Source organism: Aspergillus campestris, assembly GCF_002847485.1.
Source record: "Aspergillus campestris IBT 28561 chromosome Unknown P168scaffold_5, whole genome shotgun sequence".
Taxonomy (NCBI): Eukaryota; Fungi; Ascomycota; class Eurotiomycetes; order Eurotiales; family Aspergillaceae; genus Aspergillus; species Aspergillus campestris.
This window is the reverse complement of record NW_020194340.1, coordinates 1,422,384-1,446,307: the sequence shown is the minus strand read 5'-3', so window position 1 is coordinate 1,446,307 and position 23,924 is coordinate 1,422,384. Positions and strand designations below refer to the sequence as shown.

General features: G+C 55.1%; 10 protein-coding genes across 10 annotated transcripts; 4 read left to right on the top strand and 6 right to left on the bottom strand.

Moving 5' to 3' along the window:
- Positions 1 to 33: 33 nt before the first annotated feature.
- P168DRAFT_318133 (type I polyketide synthase) lies at positions 34 to 7,639 on the bottom strand (the record flags this gene model as incomplete). Its single annotated transcript, XM_024840177.1, has 6 exons — positions 34 to 215; positions 278 to 956; positions 1,020 to 6,836; positions 6,896 to 7,164; positions 7,225 to 7,369; positions 7,433 to 7,639. The coding sequence occupies 6 exons, from the start codon at positions 7,637 to 7,639 to the stop codon at positions 34 to 36; spliced, it is 7,299 nt and encodes a 2,432-aa protein (XP_024693694.1).
- Positions 7,640 to 8,092: 453 nt separating this feature from the next.
- Positions 8,093 to 9,405, bottom strand: P168DRAFT_304170 (uncharacterized protein; the record flags this gene model as incomplete). The annotated part of the gene is made up of 3 exons (XM_024838823.1): positions 8,093 to 8,174; positions 8,494 to 9,202; positions 9,264 to 9,405. The coding sequence occupies 3 exons, from the start codon at positions 9,403 to 9,405 to the stop codon at positions 8,093 to 8,095; spliced, it is 933 nt and encodes a 310-aa protein (XP_024693693.1).
- A 246-nt stretch (positions 9,406 to 9,651) lies between these two features.
- Positions 9,652 to 11,115, bottom strand: P168DRAFT_234592 (uncharacterized protein; the record flags this gene model as incomplete). Its single annotated transcript, XM_024833422.1, has 2 exons — positions 9,652 to 10,970; positions 11,031 to 11,115. The coding sequence occupies 2 exons, from the start codon at positions 11,113 to 11,115 to the stop codon at positions 9,652 to 9,654; spliced, it is 1,404 nt and encodes a 467-aa protein (XP_024693692.1).
- Positions 11,116 to 11,350: 235 nt separating this feature from the next.
- P168DRAFT_318130 (cytochrome P450) lies at positions 11,351 to 13,098 on the top strand (the record flags this gene model as incomplete). The annotated part of the gene is made up of 2 exons (XM_024840176.1): positions 11,351 to 12,191; positions 12,269 to 13,098. 2 exons carry the CDS (start codon positions 11,351 to 11,353, stop codon positions 13,096 to 13,098), a joined length of 1,671 nt encoding a protein of 556 aa, XP_024693691.1.
- A 215-nt stretch (positions 13,099 to 13,313) lies between these two features.
- P168DRAFT_342696 (putative MFS transporter) lies at positions 13,314 to 15,042 on the bottom strand (the record flags this gene model as incomplete). Its single annotated transcript, XM_024841820.1, has 2 exons — positions 13,314 to 13,552; positions 13,611 to 15,042. 2 exons carry the CDS (start codon positions 15,040 to 15,042, stop codon positions 13,314 to 13,316), a joined length of 1,671 nt encoding a protein of 556 aa, XP_024693690.1.
- A 636-nt stretch (positions 15,043 to 15,678) lies between these two features.
- On the top strand, positions 15,679 to 17,074 carry P168DRAFT_342692 (putative toxin biosynthesis protein (GliH); the record flags this gene model as incomplete). Its single annotated transcript, XM_024841819.1, has 3 exons — positions 15,679 to 16,251; positions 16,308 to 16,888; positions 16,959 to 17,074. The coding sequence occupies exons 1-3, from the start codon at positions 15,773 to 15,775 to the stop codon at positions 17,072 to 17,074; spliced, it is 1,176 nt and encodes a 391-aa protein (XP_024693689.1). The 5' UTR covers positions 15,679 to 15,772.
- Positions 17,075 to 18,015: 941 nt separating this feature from the next.
- On the top strand, positions 18,016 to 19,151 carry P168DRAFT_326824 (uncharacterized protein; the record flags this gene model as incomplete). The annotated part of the gene is made up of 2 exons (XM_024841166.1): positions 18,016 to 18,389; positions 18,440 to 19,151. 2 exons carry the CDS (start codon positions 18,016 to 18,018, stop codon positions 19,149 to 19,151), a joined length of 1,086 nt encoding a protein of 361 aa, XP_024693688.1.
- A 178-nt stretch (positions 19,152 to 19,329) lies between these two features.
- Positions 19,330 to 19,711, bottom strand: P168DRAFT_145351 (uncharacterized protein). Its single transcript, XM_024832770.1, has one exon. The coding sequence runs from the start codon at positions 19,586 to 19,588 to the stop codon at positions 19,379 to 19,381; it is 210 nt and encodes a 69-aa protein (XP_024693687.1). The 5' UTR covers positions 19,589 to 19,711; the 3' UTR covers positions 19,330 to 19,378.
- A 624-nt stretch (positions 19,712 to 20,335) lies between these two features.
- Positions 20,336 to 21,632, top strand: P168DRAFT_289913 (Zn(II)2Cys6 transcription factor domain-containing protein). The gene has a single exon (XM_024837101.1). The coding sequence runs from the start codon at positions 20,352 to 20,354 to the stop codon at positions 21,585 to 21,587; it is 1,236 nt and encodes a 411-aa protein (XP_024693686.1). The 5' UTR covers positions 20,336 to 20,351; the 3' UTR covers positions 21,588 to 21,632.
- Positions 21,633 to 21,943: 311 nt separating this feature from the next.
- P168DRAFT_235108 (cytochrome P450) lies at positions 21,944 to 23,725 on the bottom strand (the record flags this gene model as incomplete). Its single annotated transcript, XM_024833444.1, has 4 exons — positions 21,944 to 22,499; positions 22,556 to 22,640; positions 22,700 to 23,525; positions 23,576 to 23,725. The coding sequence occupies 4 exons, from the start codon at positions 23,723 to 23,725 to the stop codon at positions 21,944 to 21,946; spliced, it is 1,617 nt and encodes a 538-aa protein (XP_024693685.1).
- Between the last annotated feature and the right edge of the window lie 199 nt (positions 23,726 to 23,924).

Sequence of the window (23,924 nt, the reverse complement as noted above, 5' to 3'; positions counted from 1 at the left end):
GCTATCATGAGTACAAGTCGCATCATAGATAATCTAACTCGATCCCTCCGCCGCTGCTTCCGTTGCAACCTCCACACTGACCAAAGAACTCTTCGATACGATCTTCATTGCCAGTCTGCTCAAGGAGATGGGACTTAGAACCTCGAAGACCGAAATATCCGCCTTGAGTTCCTTGAAGATCCAGTTCCGCACTTCGATTGCCTTGAGGGAGTCAACTGCGAAGCGTTAGTCTACAGGAAACGGATAAAGGTCAACAAAGGGAGCGGAAAGCACATACTGCCAAAGGAGTAGAGCGGCTTCTCGACGTCGATATCATCCGGAGATGCGGTCATCGCATTCGCAACGTTGACCCGCAACGCCCATTCGACAAGCGCCTGGGCCTCGCTCGCCGTCTGCGAGTCCTGTAGCTGCTGGCTGGGACTATCTTCCTCAGCGGTCGTGGTGACACCAGCAAGGCTAATGCGATGGTCAAATTTGCGATCCAAAGGCCAAAGATTGAGGCTCTCGCCGTCGCGGCGGACCTGATCCGAGAGTCCCACAAGGAGCTGATCCGGCACCGGTTCGCCTTCTGCCAGCTGTCCTCGCATAACCGCGATCAAGGTATTCTGGAGTTCACGGTCGGTTACCTGAGCGGGGGTCCAGTGACTGTATTTCCGCAGATAGTCCTCGATGGTGGAGTCCTCGTTGAAATGGCTCGCGTCCGTGACCAGGCCGACGTTAAGGGTGGTTGCAGCGAGACCGAGCTTGCGTCGGTAATGCGCCAGAGCGTCCTCGTACGTATTTCCGGCGCAGTAGTTGGCCTGGGCGGTGTTTCCAATGATCCCCGAGAGGGACGAGAGGATGATGAAGAAGTCTAGTTCCTGCGGCAGGTAGCTGTGCAGGTTCCAGGTGCCCTTGACCTTCGGGTTTACTGCAGTCAGCCACTTGTCGAACGTCATATTCTCGAAGATGGAGTCCTGGTCACCCAGGTGTTGTTAGCTTGGTGTCAACCGCTTCAGGGGGAGGCCAGAACGACTTACCCGTAGAACCATCGCAAGTTGTACGACACCCTGCACCTTCCAGGATTTCTCCTGGATTTGTGCGGCGAGCGCCTTCACCTGCTCTGCATCTGTCACGTCGCAACGCACCACGTCTACGGCACATCCATGCTCACGCAAGTTTTGCAATGCCTCTTGCTGTCGAAGACTGGACGCTCCAGACCGACTGAGGAAGACCAGGTGTCGCGCACCGTGAGCGCACAAGTTGTCCGCGATTGTGAGACCCAGAGCGCCTAGGCCCCCCGCAAGGATGTATGTCGCCTCGGGCTTGAGGTGGAGCGGTGGTGGCGGGGATGGGAGCAAGGGAACCGTTGCGTCCTGGGGGAACTCAATGACCATCGGAGTCGGGGACGATCCTTCTTGTTGGACTAGTGCTGTCAGAGCATGTGGCAGTTCAGAGACAGAAGACAACGAGATAGAGGGCATCGGATTGAAACGTCCCATCCGAGCTAAATTAAGAGCCTTATCAACAAGATTGAACAGCTTGCTGTCGGGCAGGGTGGTCAGGTTCAGGAAGGACAAAGTGATGCCACGCTCAAACACTGTGGGATCCAGCATCGACGGGACAACTTTCTGAGTGACATCCACGAAGCGTCCTCCACTCTTGACAGAAGCAGACAAACTCCGCACTGTGGAACCCGCCGTCGTATTGTTGATGATGACATCCAGCCCATTGCCATCTGCTGTTGCCAGAATATCGGAGGTCCACGACGCCGGGTTCAACTGGTTGAAGATGCGATTAGCCGGGATATGGTGATTTTCCATAAGCGCATGTCGCTCTTCCTCGGAGGAAACCGACACAAACACTTCCCCCTTGAGCGACTGGACCAGCTGGACAAGAAGCCGACTTAGGATGTCGCCCGATCCATTGACGAAGACCGTCTGACCGGCCCGGAACGCCGCAACCTCCACAAGGACATGCCAGGCGTGCGCTGCGACCAGGGGTACGACAGCGGCTTCGCCGGGGGAGAGTGATTCCGGAAGCTTGTGTACCAGGGACTCGGACATGCGCAGATGCGTGTGAAACGGGCCCGGATGCAGCGTGAGCACCCTGTCTCCAGGCGCAAATCTTGACACCAGTGGACCAACATCGGTGACGGTTCCGACGGCGGTTCGCCCAAGGGCCGGCGGCAACAGGGCGCGCTGTTTACCAGACAAGAACTCTTTGACCATACCATCCTCTAGAGCCATGTGAGTGGGCTGCAGTTCTATCTCAAAATCAGTTAACGTATGGCTGTCGCGCTCGTCCGGGATCCACCGGAGACTCGACGCATCGCCAGCGCGGCATGCCTCGAGCTTTCGGCTCGTACCCGGCTGATATAAAGGTCCGGGCACACTGATCACAGTGGCCGCATGCAGTGCCAGCTCATGGTCTAGTCCGTGATGGCCCTGTGCACGACCGATATGCAACAAGCCATTCAGCTCAGCATACTCCATCTCGCAGTTCTTCCCATTCACGGGGGCCTTGCTGGTGGAGCCGAAGACCTTCAAGATTAGATCAACTGCCTGTTCCGACCCTACATCAAGGCCAGGAGTGAGGTCAAGATGGGGCAGTCGAATCTGGGGCTTCTCGGCGCGCACGGCGCGCAGAAGCCCAGTAGATGGAGAGTAGGCAAGGGAAGCCTCTTGTGCCTCGAGGAGACCGCCATGCGTGACCCACAGGAGATATTGCGCACTGGTCAGCTGGCGGAACTGTTCAAAGTCATCAGATGTCCATGAGATTACAAACGAACGCTCTGCCTCGAGGAGGGAGATCACAACGTGTCCAGACAGTGTTTGTGCCGCAGAGAGAGTCGTCGTCCGGACGCGATGTCCGAGTGCGCTAAGGCGTGTCGTGAGCTGCTCCTCCAGTGCTCTGCTAGACGCAGCGGGATCCGCATGCTGCAGAAGCACAATTTCGCTGAAGTCGCTTGCTGGATCGTGCTTGGATTCCAGGCTGGCAATCCACAGACCACTGTTGTCCTGACCAGAACGGAATCGGATTGTCTCTTGAAGGGCAGTTGTATGCAACACGTCTCCCGAGGAAGACTCGTCATGATCGTCCTTTGTACCTGTAGAGACCAAGGCCATCCTGCCCTCTGAGCGCAACAGCGGCTCCAGATGCGGCAGCTGGTTTGCTAAACTGTAGGGAGCGAGGATGAGATCGAATGTACCTAGCTGGGCCACCGTCTCTTCGTCGGCTCCCGCAAAAAGATCCACAGTCGTGTATGTCACATCCAGTCCACCCTGCGACAGCCTCTGTTCAATCTGTTGAGTGGCCTCAGCCTTTGACTCGGCAATCACGGTCTGGGCAAACCGATAGCGTGCACCCGTCTTGGTTGCAAAGGTCTCCAAAAGCACACTGCTGCCGCCCCAGGTCGTGGGCTCCACCGCAAGGACCTTCCAGTCCGCGTTCTTGAAGCAAGCCAAGTCTAGCCAGGAATGGAGATGGCGCACGGCATCACTTTCGCCCATCAATGAGTTCGGAGCACTGGTAGCCTTCCGAGCTAGACAGTCGATAGCCATGGGGCCGACCAGCGTGTCTAGATCTTCCCTCCAATCCAACGTCGCAATGCGGCCTTGACCGGCTGAGGACTGCTCGGGGCTGGACTGACCGGAAGCCCCCGACGAGACTTCCGTCACCGTCATTCCTTCCACAATGATCTTCGGACCCGACGGCCAGCTTTCGTCAGAGACGACAATGGTACCTTGCGTATCCCGGCCAGACAAGGACTCTGTGTGCGAGTAGCCGGTGTAAACGGCTCCTGCACCGGTTGGTAGATCCGCGGAGATGAACAGACGGTCCACCTTGGTAGGAATGGCGGACTCGGCGAGCGGTTGGCCCTGGCTCATAGCCACGAAGATCAGATGGAAGATGGCATCGAGTGTGGCTGGGTGGATAAGGTGGGGATACTCGAACTCGTGGGGCATGACAGCGCGGGTGTTCGGGATGGCGATGGTCCCTACACTGCTGTGCTCGCCTGGTACAGCCGCACCCTCCACCATATTGCGGAAGGTAGGACCATACTCGGTTCCGATGGATTGCAGCTGATCGTAGAAAGATGGAATGTCCAGTGGGATGGCTGCACGCGAGCGTAGAGCTTTGTATGTCTGGTGATAACGCTGGCATTGCTCCGAGCTGACGACGCCGTCGTAGTGCAGGCTGAAGGTGCCCCAGGAGTGCTTCGTCCAGGATGAATCTTCATTGACAGAGTATACCGTGTAATGATACCAGTCGGATAGCTTCTCGTGAGGCCTAGTCGCCAGTAGTGTCTCCACCGCTTGATCACCGGACGGGATGACAAGTCCCTTGTCGAAATGCACGTCGCAGAATTCCACTCCGGCCAGTGCCCGGTCCGGCGAGGCCAGTCGCTGGGCCGCCTCGAAAGCCATGATCAAGTGTCCAGCACCAGGATACAGAACCGTGCCTGTGATGATATGATCTCTTTGCCAAGGGCACTCCGAGACGGACAGATAATTGCGCCAGCTTCGTTCAAATGGATTCTGATGAGGCACCGGCATTCCCAGGAGGTCATTCCGGGGCTCCTTTCGTAGCCGTGCCGACATAGAGGCGGCGGGCTCGTGCCAAAAGCTCTTTTCGTGGTTCCACGCGTAGGGAGGCAGATCAGGAACCACCATCTGCAGTCCCTCGCGACACTGGTTAACCCGCCGCAGATCAACGGGGTGACCACTGGCCCAGAGCATCCCGGCCGCTGTCAGAGCAGTTTCCATAGCGTGCTTGCCGCGGCTGAGAAGAGACATATATGGAATCCTTTCGGGGGATTTGCTGTCCCACGCCGACATGATCTGGCGGCAGGGGCCCTTGAGCGCCTCATGGGGCCCAATCTCGACCAGCGCACTCCACGCAGTAGTGGCCACCCGACGGCGGCGCGGATTCCCTCCTGAGGTATGACTGAGCAAACTCGTCAGTGCTCCCGAGAAGCGAACCGGAGAGACCAGATTTTGCATCCAGTATGATGCCTGAAGGACCGACGGGTCATCGATTTGCTTCTCCGTCACCGAGCTGAACATGGGAATGTCCGAGGCTTGCGGCTGGACCTTGCCTAATGCCTGAACGAAGGCATCGGCAACGACCTGCATATGCGGAGAGTGGTAGGCCACCTGAACGCGGAGCTTGCGTGCGAAATGGCCATCGCCGTGGAGTACGGTCTCTAAGTGATCAATGGCGCTTTCGTCACCAGATAGGGTGACACTGGCTGGGCTGTTGACGCACGCCACCACGACACTTCCTTCAGGAACTCTGTCCAGGTATGCGACTGCTTGGGTTTCGGACAGTCCCACAGCCATCATCGCGCCCTTGCACTCTCCCATCCGATCCTTGACCTGCTCACTGTAAAACCCACGCCAGTATCCGATGCGGACAGCGTCCGCCTGCGAGAGTAGGTTTGCTGCATAGGCAGCTGCAACCTCGCCGCTGGAGTGGCCCACAGTAGCTGCAGGCTGAACCCCCCAGGATCGGAGGAGGTCCACCAGAGCGATCTGTACGATCGTGCACACCGGTTGAGAAAATGCAGGGCCGTCGATGCGACGATCGGCTGGGTCAGAAAGAAGATCAAGGATGTCCCACTCGCAACCCGCCGATTCCAGGACATTCCTGCTGCGGTCGATGCTGGCACGGAAAATGGGATCGGAGAGCAGCTCGCGTCCCATGGCGGGCCACTGGGCGCCTTGGCCGGTGAAGACAAAAATAGGTTTCAGGTGGCGAGAGACCCGGTTGAGTCGGGGAAGGCCATCCTGCTCAATCTTGCTCGCCAGCTCGGGCAGGGTAGACGCCACTGCAAAGCTCCGGAAGTCAAAGGCAGTCCGGCGCTGTGACAGGGTGTATGCGAGGTCATCAGCCACGATCATATTCCGTCGTTGTTTACTGTTGTCCGAGACGTGTTTCGCAAGGAAGCTGGCCCACGATGCTTCCGTCCGTCGGATACCACCTCCATCGTATGTAGAGAAGACAAAGAGCCTGGGGACAGGAGGGTTGGTGCTCTCCTCTCCATCTGCGTCGCTGCTATCCGATGGGATGCTCAGACCAGAGTCAGACGAGTCATCCTTCTCAGGCACTACAGTCCGATGCATCCCCTTCAGCCCGTGTGATCGCAGATAATGATACGCATCATCCAGGATGACATGGGCATTGGCTCCACCGAAACCAAACGAGTTCACGCTGGCTCGACGGAGACCAGCCGTGGGCCATGGCGTGGGCGTGAGCGGCAATGCCAGTCGCCACTCGTCAAGACGAAGCTTGGGGTTGAGTTCTTTGAAATCGGGCAGCGGAGGGATTACGCCTTGCTCGATGGCGAGTACCGCCTTGATGACGCCCGCCAGGCCTGCAGCCCCCTCGGTGTGGCCGATGTTAGTCTTGACGCTGCCCACGACCAGCGGGTTGTCAGTACTGCGCTGTGCACCGAAGCTTCCTCCGATGGCACTCAGCTCAATCGGGTCCCCAACCGAGGTGCCCGTTCCATGCGCCTCGAAATATCCCGTGTGATTCAAGTCCAGTCCCGCCGTGGCATAGGTGGTGTGGATGAGATCCGCCTGTGCCTCGCCGTTCGGGATCGTAATGCCCACCGTCTTGCCGTCCTGGTTCGCCCCACTGCCGCGAATGACCGCGTGAATTGTATCTCCGTCTTCCAGGGCCTGGTGGAGGGTCTTGACGACGACTGCTGCGAGTGCCTCCCCCCGAGCGTATCCGTTGGCTCGAGAGTCAAAAGAGTGACTCTCTCCATCAGGGCTCAGCATGTGCATCGAGGACAGCTGGGAGATAAAATTAGGCGCGAGTATTAGATTCACACCGGTGACAAGGGCCTGGTTTACAAATCATTAGTCTCTGTTCATTCATTACGCTCCAGACTCCAAGGCCTTACCTGGCGATTTTCCCCCGTACGCAAGGACTGACAGGCTAGATGCAATGCATACAGGCTAGACGAACAAGCCGTGTCTAGGGCAAAGCTAGGGCCGCGCAGGTCGAAGAACCAGGAAATCCGATTGGAAAGCATAGCACGACTCGTTCCCGATGCTGCGTTCTGTGGAAGCTGCATAGGATCGCCAGCGGTCATCAATTCGTAGTCGTTGGTCATAACACCGGTGTAGACGCCCGTCGCCGAGCCAGGTAACGTGCCGATAGGAATGCCAGCTATTCGAGAGGCCTCAGTATTCGATTTCTCTCAGAAGTTACAACTATCCTCTCACTTACCATTCTCAAATGCCTCGTACGCGATCTCCAGCGACTTCCGCTGCATGGGGTCCATGCCCGCGGCCTCGTTTGCCGTCATGGAGAAGAATGGGGCATCGAAGACGGCGGAGCTCTCCTCCAGAAAGAATCCACTCCGCGGTTGAATCTGTCATGGCTCAGGTGAGTAACTTCTGGAGGATCTAACGGGCACCATGCGATAGCTACTTACTGTTCCCTTCCGTTCGTGACTCGGATGATACCAGGCCTCCGCGTCGAAGCGATCCGGGGGAACTGCAGAGTGTCCCGTCCGGCCATTGACAATCATGTCCCAAAACCTGTCCAAGGTAGATGCCTCTCCAGGAAACCGACAGGCCATGCCAACGATGGCAATCGGCTCCGTGGCATCGCCAAATCTCTGAGAATCGGGTGATGGCATGGCGGGTAGCGAGTGTATTGCCTCTAGGCTCAGACGGTCAAACGGAAGAAATCAGGTAAGCGAATGATGCTGCTCACAGATATGAAAAGGGTTGGAACATCGCGTTCTCTTGTACCATCCCTCTGCGGCCCTCAAGGTCTCGTTGCCGGGCACTTTTGTCTTTACTCAACCCGGCCGGCACCATTTTCGGAACTCTAATGATGGTCTGGAACTGGTCTAGAGGCCACGAATAGAATTGAAATCCGATGGCTTGGAGGAATTAGAGAGCCGAAATGGAAAATCTACGATATTGGGCCGGTCGGGTCCCGATCTTACACCGAGACGAGAACAGCCGGTCAGACCGTCGGTGGAGGCTGATACCTAGGTTGTTAGGCGTTCTATTTTGCTGAGATAGGTTTTTTTTCGAGAGATAATCTCAAGACCACTAGACCAAAACGTTGACCAACGCTTGGTTTAATAATATCTCTTTTGTATGTGTCTGAATAGCTTCATTTCGGGCGAGTAGGGAACACTCGCACAGTAGGCACTATTCCAGCTATTCAGGGTAGACGAATACTACTACTACTACTACTGCCATCAAATATTCCTAATACACAATGTCATCTATTTGTCTAAGCAAAAGTTGACATCTACCACGTCATGTATTCCTCTGAGATACCCCCATTGCATGAAATCAAACATATAAGACTATACACTTCTCAAACTTGATAGCTCCTTGCATCTGCTCTATCTAGATCTTCCATCCGGGGTGTTCTAATGCTGGTTCTAAAGTGCCGCACGCCTGCCTCGTGGTTGGTATGTCTCTCTAGATCAATCCGCCGAACAGCAACAAGAGCAGCAGCCATCAGACTTACCAGATATATTGCTGCTGGCTCTGCTGGATCGCCCAGTCCACCGCAGCACATGCTGCACGCACATCATCCGGACGACGAGGCACATCATGGGCTCCGGAATGGGTCAACGAGCGGATCAACCGGGGATCGCATAGGCCCTGCACCAGGACGGACAGGTTCACCATCATCGCCTGGTCTTTCTTCCCGGTGATATGCACAGTGGGGATGGGAATGCGATCCTTCACCAGAGCCGGATGGAAAACACGCGGCTGGGCTGGGTCATCGCGACGGGCAAACATGGACTCTTTGGTGTCCTGCGCGATAAAGCCTCCGGTCTTGGCCGAGTAGAAGGTCCTTGCAGTCGTCTCGCACAGGGCACGGGTCAGCGGATGCAGGGAGGACAGGTCCGCAGTGGGGTAGGAGTCCAGAAGGCGGATCTCGCGATCCGTGAGGTTGGCGAGCAGGTGGCTGCCGAATGTCTCGTCCGGGGAGAAAGCCACCACCGTCGACAGGAAAATGGCAAACCGGAAGGAAGGCAGATGGCCGTCGAGCTGGCGTTGGAGGAGGTATGTCAGGGCTACGGAACCGCCCTGGCTGAAGCCTAGAATGCCATCAAAGGGGCCTTCGGCCTCGACAAAGTCGTCGATGAGATCGCAGGATTGTTGGATGTCGGCCGGTGCAAAGCTGCCATTGTAGCACAGGAACGGGCCTTTGACGAAATTGCCCACACCTGATAACAGGTTATTCCAAGGGCACAGAAACAGTTGGATATCTACGGAAAGGGAAGTCACCTTGAGCCTTCTGGCATTCCGTCTCCCCCTCTAGGAAGACAAACTCATAGCTGGGGTCGGCAGCAGCCATGAAGGGTCCCAGCTGGTGTCGCAGGATGGCGGCAGAAGTGCCATAGCCATGTAGACATAGGATTCTCGGCATGTTAGGCAGTTAGGGGGGGTGAAAGGGCGAGAGGGATCTGGATGACCAGCACTAAGATGTCTGGTTGATTTTCGAGACGATTCCAGGGGTCCTGAGTAGGATACTTTAAACAGATCCGTATATTCCCGAGCTATTGCATTGTGTTATCTAACCAAAACTACCAGACTGAGAAACATGCCGAGTGATGCACATCAATTGTGGTTAAGCCGGCCTCTTTCCTGTCAGATATCTCTGTCAAATCCGGTACTAGAAAACAAATACTCCTGCTTTATCTTCACGGGTCCCTTGAATAGCCTCAAGATGGCCCCGGATGGCTCGAACCATTCCATCAGGCCCGCAAATCAAAAACCCAGCGTTAGACGCTGGTCGCGGCAGAAGCTCCTCCATCATCTCCCGAGTCACTCGTCCCGTCAGACCCGTCCACCCGGGAGAAGGTTGGCTTAGAACGTGATGCACTTGGACTCGCTCGGGGTATCTGCCGACAAGGGCATCCAGCTCGTCTCGCAGAAGGATGTCCTCCTGTCTCTCGCTGCCGTAGAGCAGAACGGCCCGCTCCCCCCTAGTCTTATGACACCATTCGCGAAGGACTTGGTAGATTGGGGTGATCCCTGTGCCCCCAGCGATACACCCAATGGTTGTCCATGCGGGATTCGGGCGATAATTGCCAAATGGCCCGCAGACAGCAACTGACGACTGGAGCGGAAGTCCTTGAAGATAATTACCCATGCGGCCCTGCGGGTAAACCTTGACGATCAAATCAACCATCCCGCGCTCATGCTCGCTCGAGACCGGGGTATAACTGCGGTGGACCAATCTGCCGTCGATTTCGGCGGATATTCTGATATGCTGGCCCACGCTGAGGTTCAGCCTTGCAGTAGCGTCGGGAAATTTGAGCCTGATTCGGTAGACAGGATTGCTACTTTCCTTGCCCGAGTCGCCGATGCATTGCCGCGACGCTAGTGTCAGCATCGTGGTCTGGTCTCGATGCAAACCCACCGATCCGCGCCGCGAGGTGATGGGCATGGAAGGTTTCCTGGCCCGGGGATAGTCTTCTAATTCCCGATGCCGGTGAAAGAGGGCTTTGTTGAGGTGTAGCCCGAGCAGTGTTCCTGCCACACCCTGGCAGGCGATGGCCGTCAAAATCCCGTTCAGATAGCCTCTCCCGGCGTTTGCTGGAATGGATCCCGGGGCAAACGTAGGTCGCAATAAGGCAAGCCCTTCAGCAAAGTACCCTTGAACTGCGGCATAGGAGGCAGCGAGGATCAATAATGCGCCTCCTGATCCGGCCACAATGCCCATCTTGACGGGGAGCGCAGGGGAGTCTGGCTGCTTCTGCTTACCCGGGACCACTGAGATTGGTCCCACTGTTGCGGTCCGCTGCTGCTGGCGCTGCTTCACGACATTGCTCTGCTCGAGTCTGCCAATTAACAGTGACTCCAATTTCTCGTATGCATCGTGGGAATGCCCGGCATCGACAAAGGCAGCGGTGGCATCTTGTCCAGAAAAATCGCGTAGAATCTCTTCTCCTCCAGGGTGGTCTTGTTGATATTCAGTCACATCGTAGACTAAACAATCCGATCAATAAAATTTCCCTTTTCTTTTGTTTTTTTTCCCTTCTCTCTTACCTTTCCCGTCGATTGTGACCCAGAGGTCCAGCGGGGTACTGTGGCGTTTGATATCGGCCCAGGTCAATTCGGTTTCGACACCCATTGTAAGCTTGCAGTAGCGATGTAATGGAAAACACTGGAAGGTCGGATGCTCTCTCGATGGCATCGACTCCAGTGGGTATAAAAACAAGAGGACTTTTCGGGTGTCTCGGGAGATTTGCCCAAAGGAAAACAGTCCGATCGAAAGTGACGCTCGATATAACTGTGCGCCGCCGACGGTGTCTGGGCACCTGCGCACACCACGCACTCACATCTAGCTTGCTTCTTCTCACAGCAACATGGTTCTCAGGACATTTCACCTGGTTGGCCGTCCGGAGAGTTCAACCCGTCAGTTGGAGATCGGTGAGCCCGCGGCGCTGGAAGACTTGCGTCCGGGGATTGCAGCGGTGTACAACATCCTCCGCCCGGCTGATATTCGCTTTCACAAGGGGAATACCGCCCTGGAGAACATCGAGAATATTGAGCAATTGCTTGTCTGTGAGGCCGTGGGGATCACAATTGCCGGTCACCCTGTCAGAGAACCGCAACAGCCGGTGGGCGTACCGGGATTCGGCAATCATTTCGAAATCTATCCAGACCACCTGGGGAATCACCAGCGGCTCTTCAATAAGTACGGCGGCGTCATCGGTACAGACAATTTAGGGCGAGTGACCTATCTGACAAACGACCCGGACATCACTGCACTCGCTTTTCGCGACGGAGAGTACTTCACCAAGGCCCCATCCGCTCCGAGCCACCCTCTGTTTGGGATCCGAGATGATACGGCCCTCTTTCTCTGCGATACGGACTCGCCAGCATGGCAGGAGGCACACAGGTTCATTCCTCCGAGTATGACCCCCCGGGCGGTGCGACACTACACCCCGCTGCTGCAACGATCGGTGGAGAAGGCGTTCCTGGTTCTCGACGCGTTCGACGAGAACGGAGAGGCACTCAACGTGTACCATCTGACGGCAAAGCTCGCGTCGCAGGTCATCTGTCAGTTGGTGCTGGGAGTGGACCTTCACCATTTCGACGCCGTCGACAGTCCTATGCATCGAATCATCGTCCTGCTTCAGCAGTATTTGACCCTCAACCGCCGCGTGCAAACCAAAGGCGCCTGGTACTCATACCTTCCGTTTGGTATATCCACAAACGCTATGCGAAAATCCACCGAGATTTTCCATGTATGAACCTTTGCTAACGGATAAGTTTAACAGGTGACCCGGTCGCTCTGAAAAACACCCGAAAGGAGCTCTACGGTCTGATCGAGCAAGCTGTTATGGCCTGCCGAAACCACAACGGAACGACAGACGACCTCCCCATCCAGACCGCTGCGCTCCATGCCTCCTGTCTGGTGGATTACCTAGCGCGCGCCACCGACGAACGCGGCTGCAAGCTCCGCCATGAATACATCCTCAGCAACACGCTTGCGCTGGTCGGTGCGGGCTTCGTCACCAGCTCCTCCTTTCTAGCGTGGCTCATCTACTCTCTGGTGACCTACCCCGGGCAACAGGACCGTCTACTCCAGGAGCTGGTCAACCACGGTGCCACCCTTGACAAGAACTGGAGCTACGATGAGATCCAGGCAATGCCGTTCGTCGACGCCTTTGTTAAGGAGACGCAGCGTATGCACAGCCCATCCTTCCAGCCCGCCCGCAACGTCAAGAAAGACGTCGTTCTCCCCGGCGGATGGGCGCTTCCGCAAGGCTCCATCCTCATCCCGAGCATCCCGCACCTCCACCGGCACGCGGCATACTGGGAGAACGCGGATCGTTTCGACGCCGACCGATGGGCGACTGAGGGAGTCAGCAATCGGCACCGGAGCTTGTATGTGCCTTTTGCGGCGGGGGCGCGTGGTTGCATTGGGTTCAACGTGGCGTTGCAGGAAGTGAAGGTGGCGTTGGCGGAGCTGGTCTATCGCTACGAGTTTGTGAACGCTACGGACGAGGCTATCGAGTATGATCCGGACTTCATTGTGATACGGCCGTTGAACTTCTACGTCCGGGCCATTCGACGGTCTAGCTGGCCGGCAAGATCTACTGCTTAGAACGTTGTACTATACATACAATCATATTATTCGGAGAATATCAATTGGAAACGATATAATTAAAGTCTACCTAACTAAACCGTTGTACTCTGTCAAACCCCAGGTTAAATGACGAAAGGGAGAGGACTAAGCAAAGGTGAGAAGTGAATTGAACAGACAAAAAATCCAAATCTAGCTGGCTCTTCAGGCCCTGTGCGTGGGTATCTTGAACCTCCTCATGCAGCGGCCGCAGCGGTAATGAACAGCCGCTCCCATTTCATGCCGAATGTCGCGAGCAGAGTGACCGCTCCAGCCACAATACAGAGGATATAAGTCCGATCAATGGCCGTGACAATTGCAGAGAGAACGTTGCTCTTAGTGGCCGGGTCCAAGTCTTGGACGAAGGTCGAGCCAGTTCCGGATATGGCATCAATGATGGTCGAACGGGCCTCATGTGGGAGGACCCATGCAATTCCTAGGGAGCAAATCCCATGAGTTCACAGCTCATAATGCGGAGGGAAAGAGTGACTTACGCTTCGCAGCCTCATTGACAAAGACACACTGTGAGATGACCAAGGCAAAGGTCAATCCATTCAGCTGCGCCGTGGTGGTGAACGCAACGGCGGCCGGAACCTTTTCGGGCTTGACTTTCGCCTGCGCCACGGCATGACCCAGTTGGAGATACATTCCGGATCCCAAACCAATCAGCGCACTGTATCCGTAGGTCGCTCCCGCGCTGCTGTGAGGTTGGATTGTGTACATCAGCGCGGAGCCCACTAGACACAAAGCTCCTCCCATGATGTACCAGGGGATGTAGTACCCCAAACGGGAGGTGAGGAATCCGCCTCCGACGCAACTGAACACGAGCAGGCAGACAAACGGGAGTAGCCGGACACCCGACTGGAGCGCTTCGTCCGATGCAGTGAACTGGAAGTACAGGGGGATGATGTACGTGGGGACCGTCACGCAGACTCCGGTGCAGCAACCGCAGATGAAGAGGAGTGCCAGGAGCGGCTTGCGCCATGAGACCAGCTCCACGGGGAAGAGACGTGTTTCTTCGGTGGTGAAAATGCAGAAGGTTTGCTGGATGCCAAAGACAATAAACAACACTCCACCGAGCACGAGTGCGACGATGATGCCGGGTGCGTCCCAGGGATACATGGCGCCGGCGAAGTTGACACCGATGACTCCCGCCGCAAAGGCACCCATGAGAATGAGCGAGCCCACAAGATCCATCTGCTTCAGCCGCTCGATCACAGGGGTCACCACGGGCTGCGGGTGCAGCGAAGGCAGCAAGAAGATGTACACCGGAGTGAACAGGCCGCCGACACAAAGATTGATGTAGAACGACCACCGCCAGCCCGCCGAACTATCGGTAAACGCGCCGCCGATGATGGGGCCGAGGACGGTGCCCGCACCCCATGTCAGACCCATTGCACTGATATACATCGGACGTTCTTGCATCGACGTCAAGCGAGGGAGGAAATTCATGACGCCGACGTACTGGCCCACGCCGCCCACGCCGCAGATCACACGGCCCCCGATGAGCGTGTTCATCGACTGCGCCGCTCCGCAGACGGCGGAGCCGGCCATGAACACCACAATGGAGAAAATATACATCCACTTGATATTGAACAGGTTGAAGATTTGAAGCCAGGTCAGGACGGTCGCGCTGGAGGCCATCACGAATGCGACGCCGGACCAGGCCAGCTTGTCCACTCCGTTCAGCGATTTGATGATGGCAGGCTGGATGTTGGCGACGATGGTATTGTCTAGGGCGAAGAGGAAGGTAGAGCTGTAGATGGCCAGAACGACTGTCACCCATAGGAAGCCGTGGACATTGCGTGGACTCGTCGAAATCTCCTTGCTCTGGTCGCTGTTCGAACTGCTACTCTCTTGCTTTTCCGCGTCTCGTGCAGTGTCCAAGTTTGACGGCCGCGTCTCCGTATCGGTGAGATCAGCCATTGTTGGAGAAAGTATGGTCTGGAGAAACACTGAATGGTGTCCTAGTCTCGAGAGTAATAAATTGCACAGAATAGCCCGTTGCACGAGGAAGAATCCTGACTTAAGTTGAGATCAACAAGAGTCAAGTTGAGATCAACAAGAGCCACGCCGCGTCTCCAGAAGTTAACTGCGCTGACAAATGCCATGGAACGCTGAAGCTTGGATTAAAAATTTCATTGAGAGCAAGACGACAGGGAGATTCACTGCAGTCGACTGATTTCATGTTGGGCGACGATGTTCGGGTGCTTGACGGGGGATTAGGGCTGGCGCTGGTTCGCCGAAAGGGGTAAAAAGAGGGCTTGTATACAACACCGCAAGCATGAGATGGGATCCACCATTGCTTAGCTACCACTCTTGTAATTATTAAGGCGATTATTAAAGTGCTTATGAATCAATTAGCGTCTCTTGCTTCCTTGTTCTCAGCAGCAAGAGAGACCAAAACGCCCCGATGAGTGCTGACTAAGAACCCCCCGAGGATCGGGCTGTTTCCCTTAGCCCTAAGTCGTGTCGTGTCTGGTGAGGGTCACTCCCCGATGCCAAGTCACTCTCGACTTCCATTTTATTCCATTGATAGAACTCTGTCAACATGATCATAGGCACGGAAGCCCTTCTCTCTGTCAAATTCTACTCCCACTCTCTTGGTCACTTGAGAGCAGGTAGTGCTCCGAGGCTTGACGACTGACCAGCTATCATGCTTGACATTCTCCTGAACCTGGAAGATGCGTATTCTTCGCGCGAGGAGATGCCCGCCTGGGCCACCAAGTTATTGACGCCAACCTTCATGGCCGTCGCCATCCTCACCACCATTCCTTCCCCAGGCCCCATGCGGGTCACCGTCGGAATGACAGCCTTTACCAGTCTATGGCTGTACGTGCTCACCCACTGGGTATCCGGTCCAGCTTTCTTCATGGATGCGATCTTCATGATCTCCATCACGGTGCGATGGACGCTCATGTTCCTGACTGGAACTCCCGAAATCGACTACTACCAGAACAGCAAGACCGCGACGAGGCTTGGCAGCACCAGCGCAGACGGAGGAACCCTACACGGCTCGGCGTTCCTGAATAAAGTCAAATGGAGCGTGGAATTGTGGTCATGCTGGCGCGGCCAGGGTTGGAATTTCGCTGACCAGCATCTCGGACGAGGCGCGGAGCAGACTCAGTCCCGGTGGTATGTCTGTTTCCTGGAGTGTTTTTCCAAGTGCAGCTGCTGATAGAGCTTGGTAGGGAATTCCTGGTTACAAACGCAGGGAGAATCCTTCTGAACCAGTACATCTCCGATGTGGTGCGGAAGTACGCATTCTGCGCGTTCTGGCCGGCAAAAGTGGCAAGTGTGGATTTCCGCGCATTGCCCATACTTCACCAGCATCTGCTCGTTGGGGTCCAGTTGGTTCGCGACAGCCTCATGCTGGACAGCGAATATCGCAAGGCTTCCCTGCTCTTCGTCGGGCTGTATCTGTCCACGCCGGATCGCTGGCCCGGCCTCTTCGGCAGCCCGGCCGACCTATTCACTGTTCGGAATTTCTGGGGGAGGGTCTGGCATCAGATGTTCCGTCCCATGTTCACACGGTCTGGCGAGGTGGTGGCCAAAGCCCTCGGTTCGGAAAAAGGGACTCTGGTCTATAAGTATACGAAGCTGTACGTGGGATTCTTGGTATCCGGAGTCCAACACTACGCGTGTCCGCTGTTGATTCCATCTTTGCGCTATGGCTGGGGAATGTTTTGGCAGATGCCATCGTACGCGGCCATCATTACCCTGGAAGATCTGATCAAGCACTATGGCAGGAAAGCTGGGATTCAAGATAACGGTGAGTTTTCTCGTGGTTGCGTCTCTTTTGCTTATTTTCGACCATATTTGCTAAGTGGCTTCTGCAAAAGGATTTGTCAGAGGTCTAGGGTATATCTGGACGGTGTACTGGATGACCTTGATCTACGCCCTACCTGTTGGATATGTGTCGGACATTGGGGGGTTTTCGGGTGTGTGCGCAGCCTAGATCCTTTGCCAATGGCACGCAAGCATCGATAGCTATAAGCTAGGGGAGTTTCACGCGAGTTTCCACCTTCTCTAGTAGATGTAAGTAGAGTTGCCGAGTTTAAACAATGTTATATCTTGTCGTGTGACTTGGGTCTCCTGGGGTCTGGAAACCAATATCGAGCAATCAAGGTGCATGAAGGGTCTAGTAGGGCTGTAGAGCATTCTAATGCTAGGTAGTCAATAAGCCGATGAGTCTGGTAAAGTTGAATGTTGCTCTTCAAGTTTTCGTAATACCGTTTCTTGTCTATGAATGATACCAACAGAAAACTTCTCCATGGAAGTTGCATAAGGTACTCTGTATGTATGTCCTACGAGGAAAATAAATCCTTTAAATTGGGTGTCTTGCTTTCTGACCAGTTGACCGGCGGGGGAAGTAGAGACTCGATAGCTGAGCCTTCACACTATCTTCCTTACTGCTACAGCTGGACATTCCCACGAAACCACCCAGCATGCGAAATAGTAAACAACCAGGGGAAAAAAAAAAAAAAAATTAATAATAAGAAGAAGAATAATTACATAATGTACATCGTTGCTAATCCTCGGGGAGAAATATCTGCCTAACTAAGCCCGAGAGGCTGCCAGGGAAAACAACCCGACTGCATGCATGCGCCGGTGTGTTTGATGTAGTACCTAGTTAACTAACTAACCAGTTGATTAGTTAGCTGTGCTTGCTTGATAATCAACTTCTCGCTTAAAACCCGGACAGTATAGAACTGACCGGTATTCTGCCCAAGGATTCAGATCAAGCATATTAGCTGTTGTCGTCCCCATGGCGAGGAATCCTGATTCCTCATACTGGTTTCTGGCCCGGTTCTATCCTGCGATTTTTCCTCTGCTTGGATTTTCTTCAGCCCCCCCCCCAAGACCATACAGTGAGACGATATCGCCTCCCGTGTCAGGATGACGCTCCTTCGCCTCCTCCAAGGCTTGCCCGTCTGGCGATTGCTCTTTTCTACTGGCTACTGGGGCGGGCTAGCGTGGTTGGGATATTATTGTCTCTGGTCAGTCTCGCTCCGCCATGCCACGGCAGCCATCAAGGAAGTCAGGAGAACCAGCCGATTTGCAGACGGTACTCCGTTGCTCCGTCGGTTCTCACCCTTTCCGACTTTGGATGCAAAACTCGTGTCCGCTGTAATTTTCTATAATGGGCTAATGGATGGGTCGGACCCGGTCCACCGCCTGCTACTGGTGGACATCCATTCGACGATGCAGGCTACTGCACTCTGTATCCTTGTCAGCAGCCGGTCTTCGTCCTCATCCAGTCTATCCTTGATGTAAGTCTGCGAGTTATCGAACGAGACTCTAGCCGGCTGACTGCCTACAGAGTTCCCACGATATGGAACATCTTCAATCAATTCTACGGCGCCGCCTTCGTCTATCCTCTCTACCTCCTGTTTGAGTCCGTGAGCCGCGGTTTCGACACGCTTCGTCCGGTGGACAATTCCCGGGTCTCTGGAGCATTGCTGGTCAGCGCCCTTCTGGGCTCACTCCTGCCTTTCACTTTCTTATTCCCGGCGTTCATCCCCTGCAGCGTCGCACGAAAACAGCGAGCAATCGCACTCTACCGTTTCGCCCCCATCATCTTCGCGCTACTGCAATGGGTGGGGGAGCACCTCCCGCTTGAGGCCCTGTCTGTGGGCGTCCACCCCGACTCGGCTCCTTATGTCGCGGCTGGCCTGGCAGCTGCAGTGGGTCATTTCTATGCGCTTGGTGGGGCTATTGCTGCGGCCCGGCAGCCCCGGGGCGGCGAGATCCGCAGGAGCCATATCGGATACGATTTTCGCCGGCTCTATCTCCCTAGTGCGACGCCGCCCCCTTCGGTGATCGCCGCGCTCCCTCAGGCCGCCCACACGTTCCTCCAATACGACATTTGGATACTCCTGGCGGCGTTCGTTCCGTACGCATTTTTGTTGTTGGCGCCGGTTGTCAGCATGTCTTTCTGGATCGTCATTCCATGCCTGCTGTCAGCAACGGTGGCACTGGGTCCAGGGGCGGTGTTGGCCTTTGCTTATGCCCTTCGGTGGCACCTATCCTGACACTCGACCAAATGGACGGAGGTTTCTAAACTGTGAGCACACTGTCTTGCCCAGTCCCTGTTCGTCAGTTGACTTGGACTACCCAGAAAGTGAAAGGGGAAAGCACAGTCTGAATAGGCCTGTCCGGTCCAGTTTATCTCCTGACATACAGTCAACAATATACCTCCCAATCAATGATGCAAGGTGAAGAGGCCATGCATATGCAAGTTATATACGCTAGATAAGGATTAAATCCGGAGGACAGGAAGCCCGGAAAAATCGAGAATTGAATCAAACCTGAAGGCAAGTAGGCCAAGGATGCTAATCCCACAACATGTTGAACCAATCGTGCCGATGCCATCCGAAACGAGTCGCAACCAGTGATGCTCCCTTCCCACTCTTGATAATGAGACAATACTTGCAAAACCGGTGAGGATTGCTATTACGTATTCTTGCATGAAGCCAAAGAAGCAGAAACACCACCTCCATCCACTATGTCCTCTGGCGGCTCTAGACCCGTCTGCTGGTTCTATTGTGTTCAATCCTGGAACTCGTCCATCGAAAGAACGAAAACCGACGGATAGCCAAGGTTATCTGAGCGCAAGCACATGGCCAGGCTGCTGACGGATGAGGCGTCCTGCACGGATGAGGCGTCCTTCACGGATGTCTCAGTCTTCAACTTGCCTACATCAGCCGCTTATGCATGAAAGAGCCTGCATGGCCCGGACTAATCCCTGGCAGTTTAACAGGGTCGAAGGTGATTGAAATGTTTGCTGCCGAATCCCTGATAGTCTGCTCTGTCTCAATTGGCCCGGTTGAACAGGCCATGATGGAACAAACCATGCGCCCCCTGCAGAGAGGGGATTGTCCCAATGGCACCACCAAGCACCAGTTATCGTCGGTGTCTTCGTATGAACGTTGTTGGTAAACCCACTGGCATGAACTAGAAGGGAGGCACCGGCCAGTATATAGCTGGGATCTTTAATTTGTCCCGTAGCCGAGGTAGCACAACATCTTCAAGCATATAAAACGCGACTGTCTGCATATCGTAGTAGGTCCTTGGGACAATGGCTGTGATGCTGCCTCAGCTATCAGGCATCCCAATTGAGAGCCGCCAACTCGTGACTAATCCCCGCTTAGTCACTCCTGCCCACCCGCTTCTCCACCCTCGGACAATCATCACATAACCATCATCTAGACCAACCTTATCACGCCCCGACCATGCCTTCCACTCATTCATCCCCATCGCCGCTCGGTGCACAGGCGGAGGTGACTGCAAGCTGGGAGCGTCTGCGCAAGTCCTGTGATTTCTGCCAGGAAGCCAAAGTCAAGTGCAGCCAGCACAAGCCCTCATGCCATCGCTGCCTCCGTCATCGCCAACCCTGCGTCTACAGCCCGCAACGTCGCACAGGACGACCGAGAAAGAAGCCGACCTTCGTCGGGATTGGGTTTCCTACCGTGAATTCTGGGAGCGACATCAACAGGACAATCATCAGAGAGCCTACTAGCTCAACCGTCAATGGTCAGGACCTCGTCACAGCCGATGTCCGCGGTGATGAACCACCCTTGCTGACCGGTGACATTACCGCGGACAACATCAATCTCATCGACAGCGTCTTTCATTCCTCGTTCGAAGCCCTGTTAGCAGCCCCGCCACTCGGCAAGGATCCCGCCGGCAGAGATCACAACTCAGACGCCCATCATACCGGCTATCTTGCCGCCTCCCCTCCCTCCTCCGATGCGTTCGGCGATTTATCCCTTCTCTTCCACGATTATAGTATCCCCCTTCTACCACATCAGGCGCATGTGCTCGACATCGATCAGCGGCCCTCGCTCAGTGTGGACTCCTCGAACACAAGCAGCAGGTATGGGGACTGCGGAGCGAAATGTTACACGACGCTTCTTCAACAGCTGTTGTTTTTGCGCCAGTCGCTTCCCGAGCCCACGCGACCCTCCATCGACGTGATCCTGCAGGTGGAGCGCCACGTGCGCGGTCTTCTCGACCGGGTTTTGGGCTGCAACCTGTGTGTCAGTAATCGCTCCTCTGCTCTCCTCATGTCGGTGATTACGGAGCGCGTGGTCCAGATGCTTGACTGGATCATCGAGGAGAAGACCCTGCTGGACACCGAAAGTGCGCGCTCCAGCCGGCGAACATACAGCACCTGGGCACGCACTTCACGACTGCCCCCCACTGGCAGCCGGGCCGGCGATCGGACGCACGCCTGCCGCATTCCACTCGTTGTAGGTAATACCGAACTAGATGAGGATAGCAAACAGTACTTCCTCAAGCAGCTTATCCTCATGCGGATGAAAATGTTTGCCGTCAAAGTTCAGGATGTGCGACGTACCACTAATGTGCGACTCGGGGACTGCATTTACCGTGCTGCCGAGTTGGTGCTTTCAGAGTCTCTTCAGCGATTAGACTACCTTCGTGGCCAGGTTCAACTGTGGGAGTGACGTGCTCACCCACTAACGAAAAAAAAAAAAAAAAAAAAAAAAAAAGAGCCATAATGAGATACCCATACAGCATTCATGACCGTTATGTTCCAGTCTACTTCAATGCGAAAGAGCGCGCAGTAATCCCTGTAGTACTTCCCCCTTCTCCTTTTTTCGTCTTTCTAGTCTTCACTCCGATTCGACATATTCCGACCTCGGTTTACCTACACTTCCTCAATCTTGAATTGGAAGAGCGTCTCGAACGTGATGATTTCTTGTATGTACGGCTTTCCTTTCTTGTATGTATGGCTTTCCTCTGTCTCTGCATTGCCTTGTTCATAAAACGCTAACGTTTGGCCTGTACCAGAAACATTGGCTCATTTTCCTGCCCTGTCGATCAATCTGGCAATACCCTCAGGGGTTGCCTTCCACTGCTGGTCCTGGTCGAGGGACACTTCCAGTTCCTCCGTCCATGTCTTCCGAATCAGCTGGGCATGCTTTGGGCTTCGAGGTGCAATATGTGCCGAGAATGGGTTTAGGCAAACAATAAATCCCGGCCGCAGGTCATCCTTGTCGATGGGTAGTCTCTTCCCCTGCTCATCGGTCGCTTGCATCGTGTTGAAGCCCCACAGCCAATGCGAGATCACCAGGAACAGGCTCCGCTCTGCCAGATGCTGCCCTGGACAGATCCGACGGCCGGCGCCAAATGTGAACAAGAGCTGCCCGTCGCCGTTGTAGCTGGCGTTGGGCTTTCCTTCCCAGCGTTCTGGACGAAACTCTTGTGGTTCCGGGAAGAGCGACGGGTCATTGTGGATCGCGTACGAGTTCATGATCAGGCCCGTCTCCTCCGCAATCTCGTAGCCGTTCCAGCGAACCGGTCCGTTGGCGGCGCGGGGGAGTGAGAGCGGAACGGCAGTGATCCAACGTTGGCTCCTAAGAAGTTCTCGACGTCATCGGGTGATCATGCTTTTGGAGAGATCGGAACTTACTCTTGGATGACCTGTTGGGTGTATGGCAACCTCGCTGCGTCATCGTCCGTGGGCAGACGATCAGGACCAACAACCCTGTCGATCTCTGGACGAATTGAGTAATGGTCCGTTGCAACACTTTGTATAATGCAGAGAAAATCTTACCTTCCTGAGCTTTCTTTTGCGCCTCTGGGTTGAGACACATCGCAGCAACCCAGTTGACTAGACTGGACGCAGTCGTATCGGTGGTTCCTGTCAGCAGATGATGGCCGATTTCCGCGCCTTCAATTTCCGATACTCCGGGCCACCCTTGCTTCAATTTCTCCTGAATTGCGTTGTTGAAAGAGGGAAGGGCAGCGCCCTTGACCGTGCGATCCTGGACATCCGAGTAGTTGCGCCATATGAGATCGCGATGCTTGGCGGCAATTTCGCGCGCCTGTTTACATACAGGAAGGAACCACTGGGGAATCTTCCACAGGAATGGCCAAGAGTCCAGAAACGCACCGCGGACCCCGGTCTCGGACAAATCGTATAGATCCTGGATGGTCTCCTTGACCCGAGCATCCGCTGAGCTGACGATTCGCCGGCCGTTCACCATGGTCATGGCCACACTATTACTGTACCGCTCGATGTGATCTCGCCATTCGTTCGGCGCCTGGAGGAGATCGAATAGCAGTTGCTGAGTCTCCAGCTCCTGATACGGCAGATACTGCTTGGCGGCGCTGCCGTTGAGGACCGTCTGCCACATTTTCCGCGCGTGGCGCCACTTTTCCCCGTTCATCAGCCCGGGAAAGTAGCCGTCGCGCATGAGCAACTGAAAGCGAGACGGCGGGCGGGCCTGGGAGTTGGCGCCCTGTTTGATGAAAATGTCGCGGACCTCCTGGAGACCGCTCACGACCACATGGGCCGTATCGCCTAGCATGACGGTATACACCCGCCCGTACGTCTTGGCCCATTTGGTATATTGATACTGCGGGAACAGCATGTTCACCTGGATCCTTGGTCAGGAATGACTTGAGATAGATGAATACAAGGACGCACCTGCTTGAGGTTTCCCCATATCAGCTCCGTGGCCGGGCCGGGAGGGAGACCCTTGGGCCGGGTTCCAATCCTCAGGCGAATTGTAGCGAGATAGCCCACGGCAACGAGGAGCACCACTGATGCATATCCGTAGATGTAAAGAGAGTCCATCGCAGTGTTGGAAGACGAGCCTGGGTCCTGTCGTTATTCTAGCCTCTACCTGCATCCTGTCTCACAGCTTTATATATACCCTCCCATTCTCTAATCAGGCAAAATCATATCAACGATGTGTATTGTCTAGGGGCGCGAATCTGCGAAGCGACGGTGTTTCGCCACGGCATAGTTGCTAAAACCGGAAAAACCCACCGAG

Bases quoted from the DNA above. Each gene is read 5' to 3' on its own strand.
- P168DRAFT_145351 (XM_024832770.1), bottom strand. From the start codon at position 19,588: ATGCAAGAATACGTAATAGCAATCCTCACCGGTTTTGCAAGTATTGTC.
- P168DRAFT_289913 (XM_024837101.1), top strand. From the start codon at position 20,352: ATGCCTTCCACTCATTCATCCCCATCGCCGCTCGGTGCACAGGCGGAG.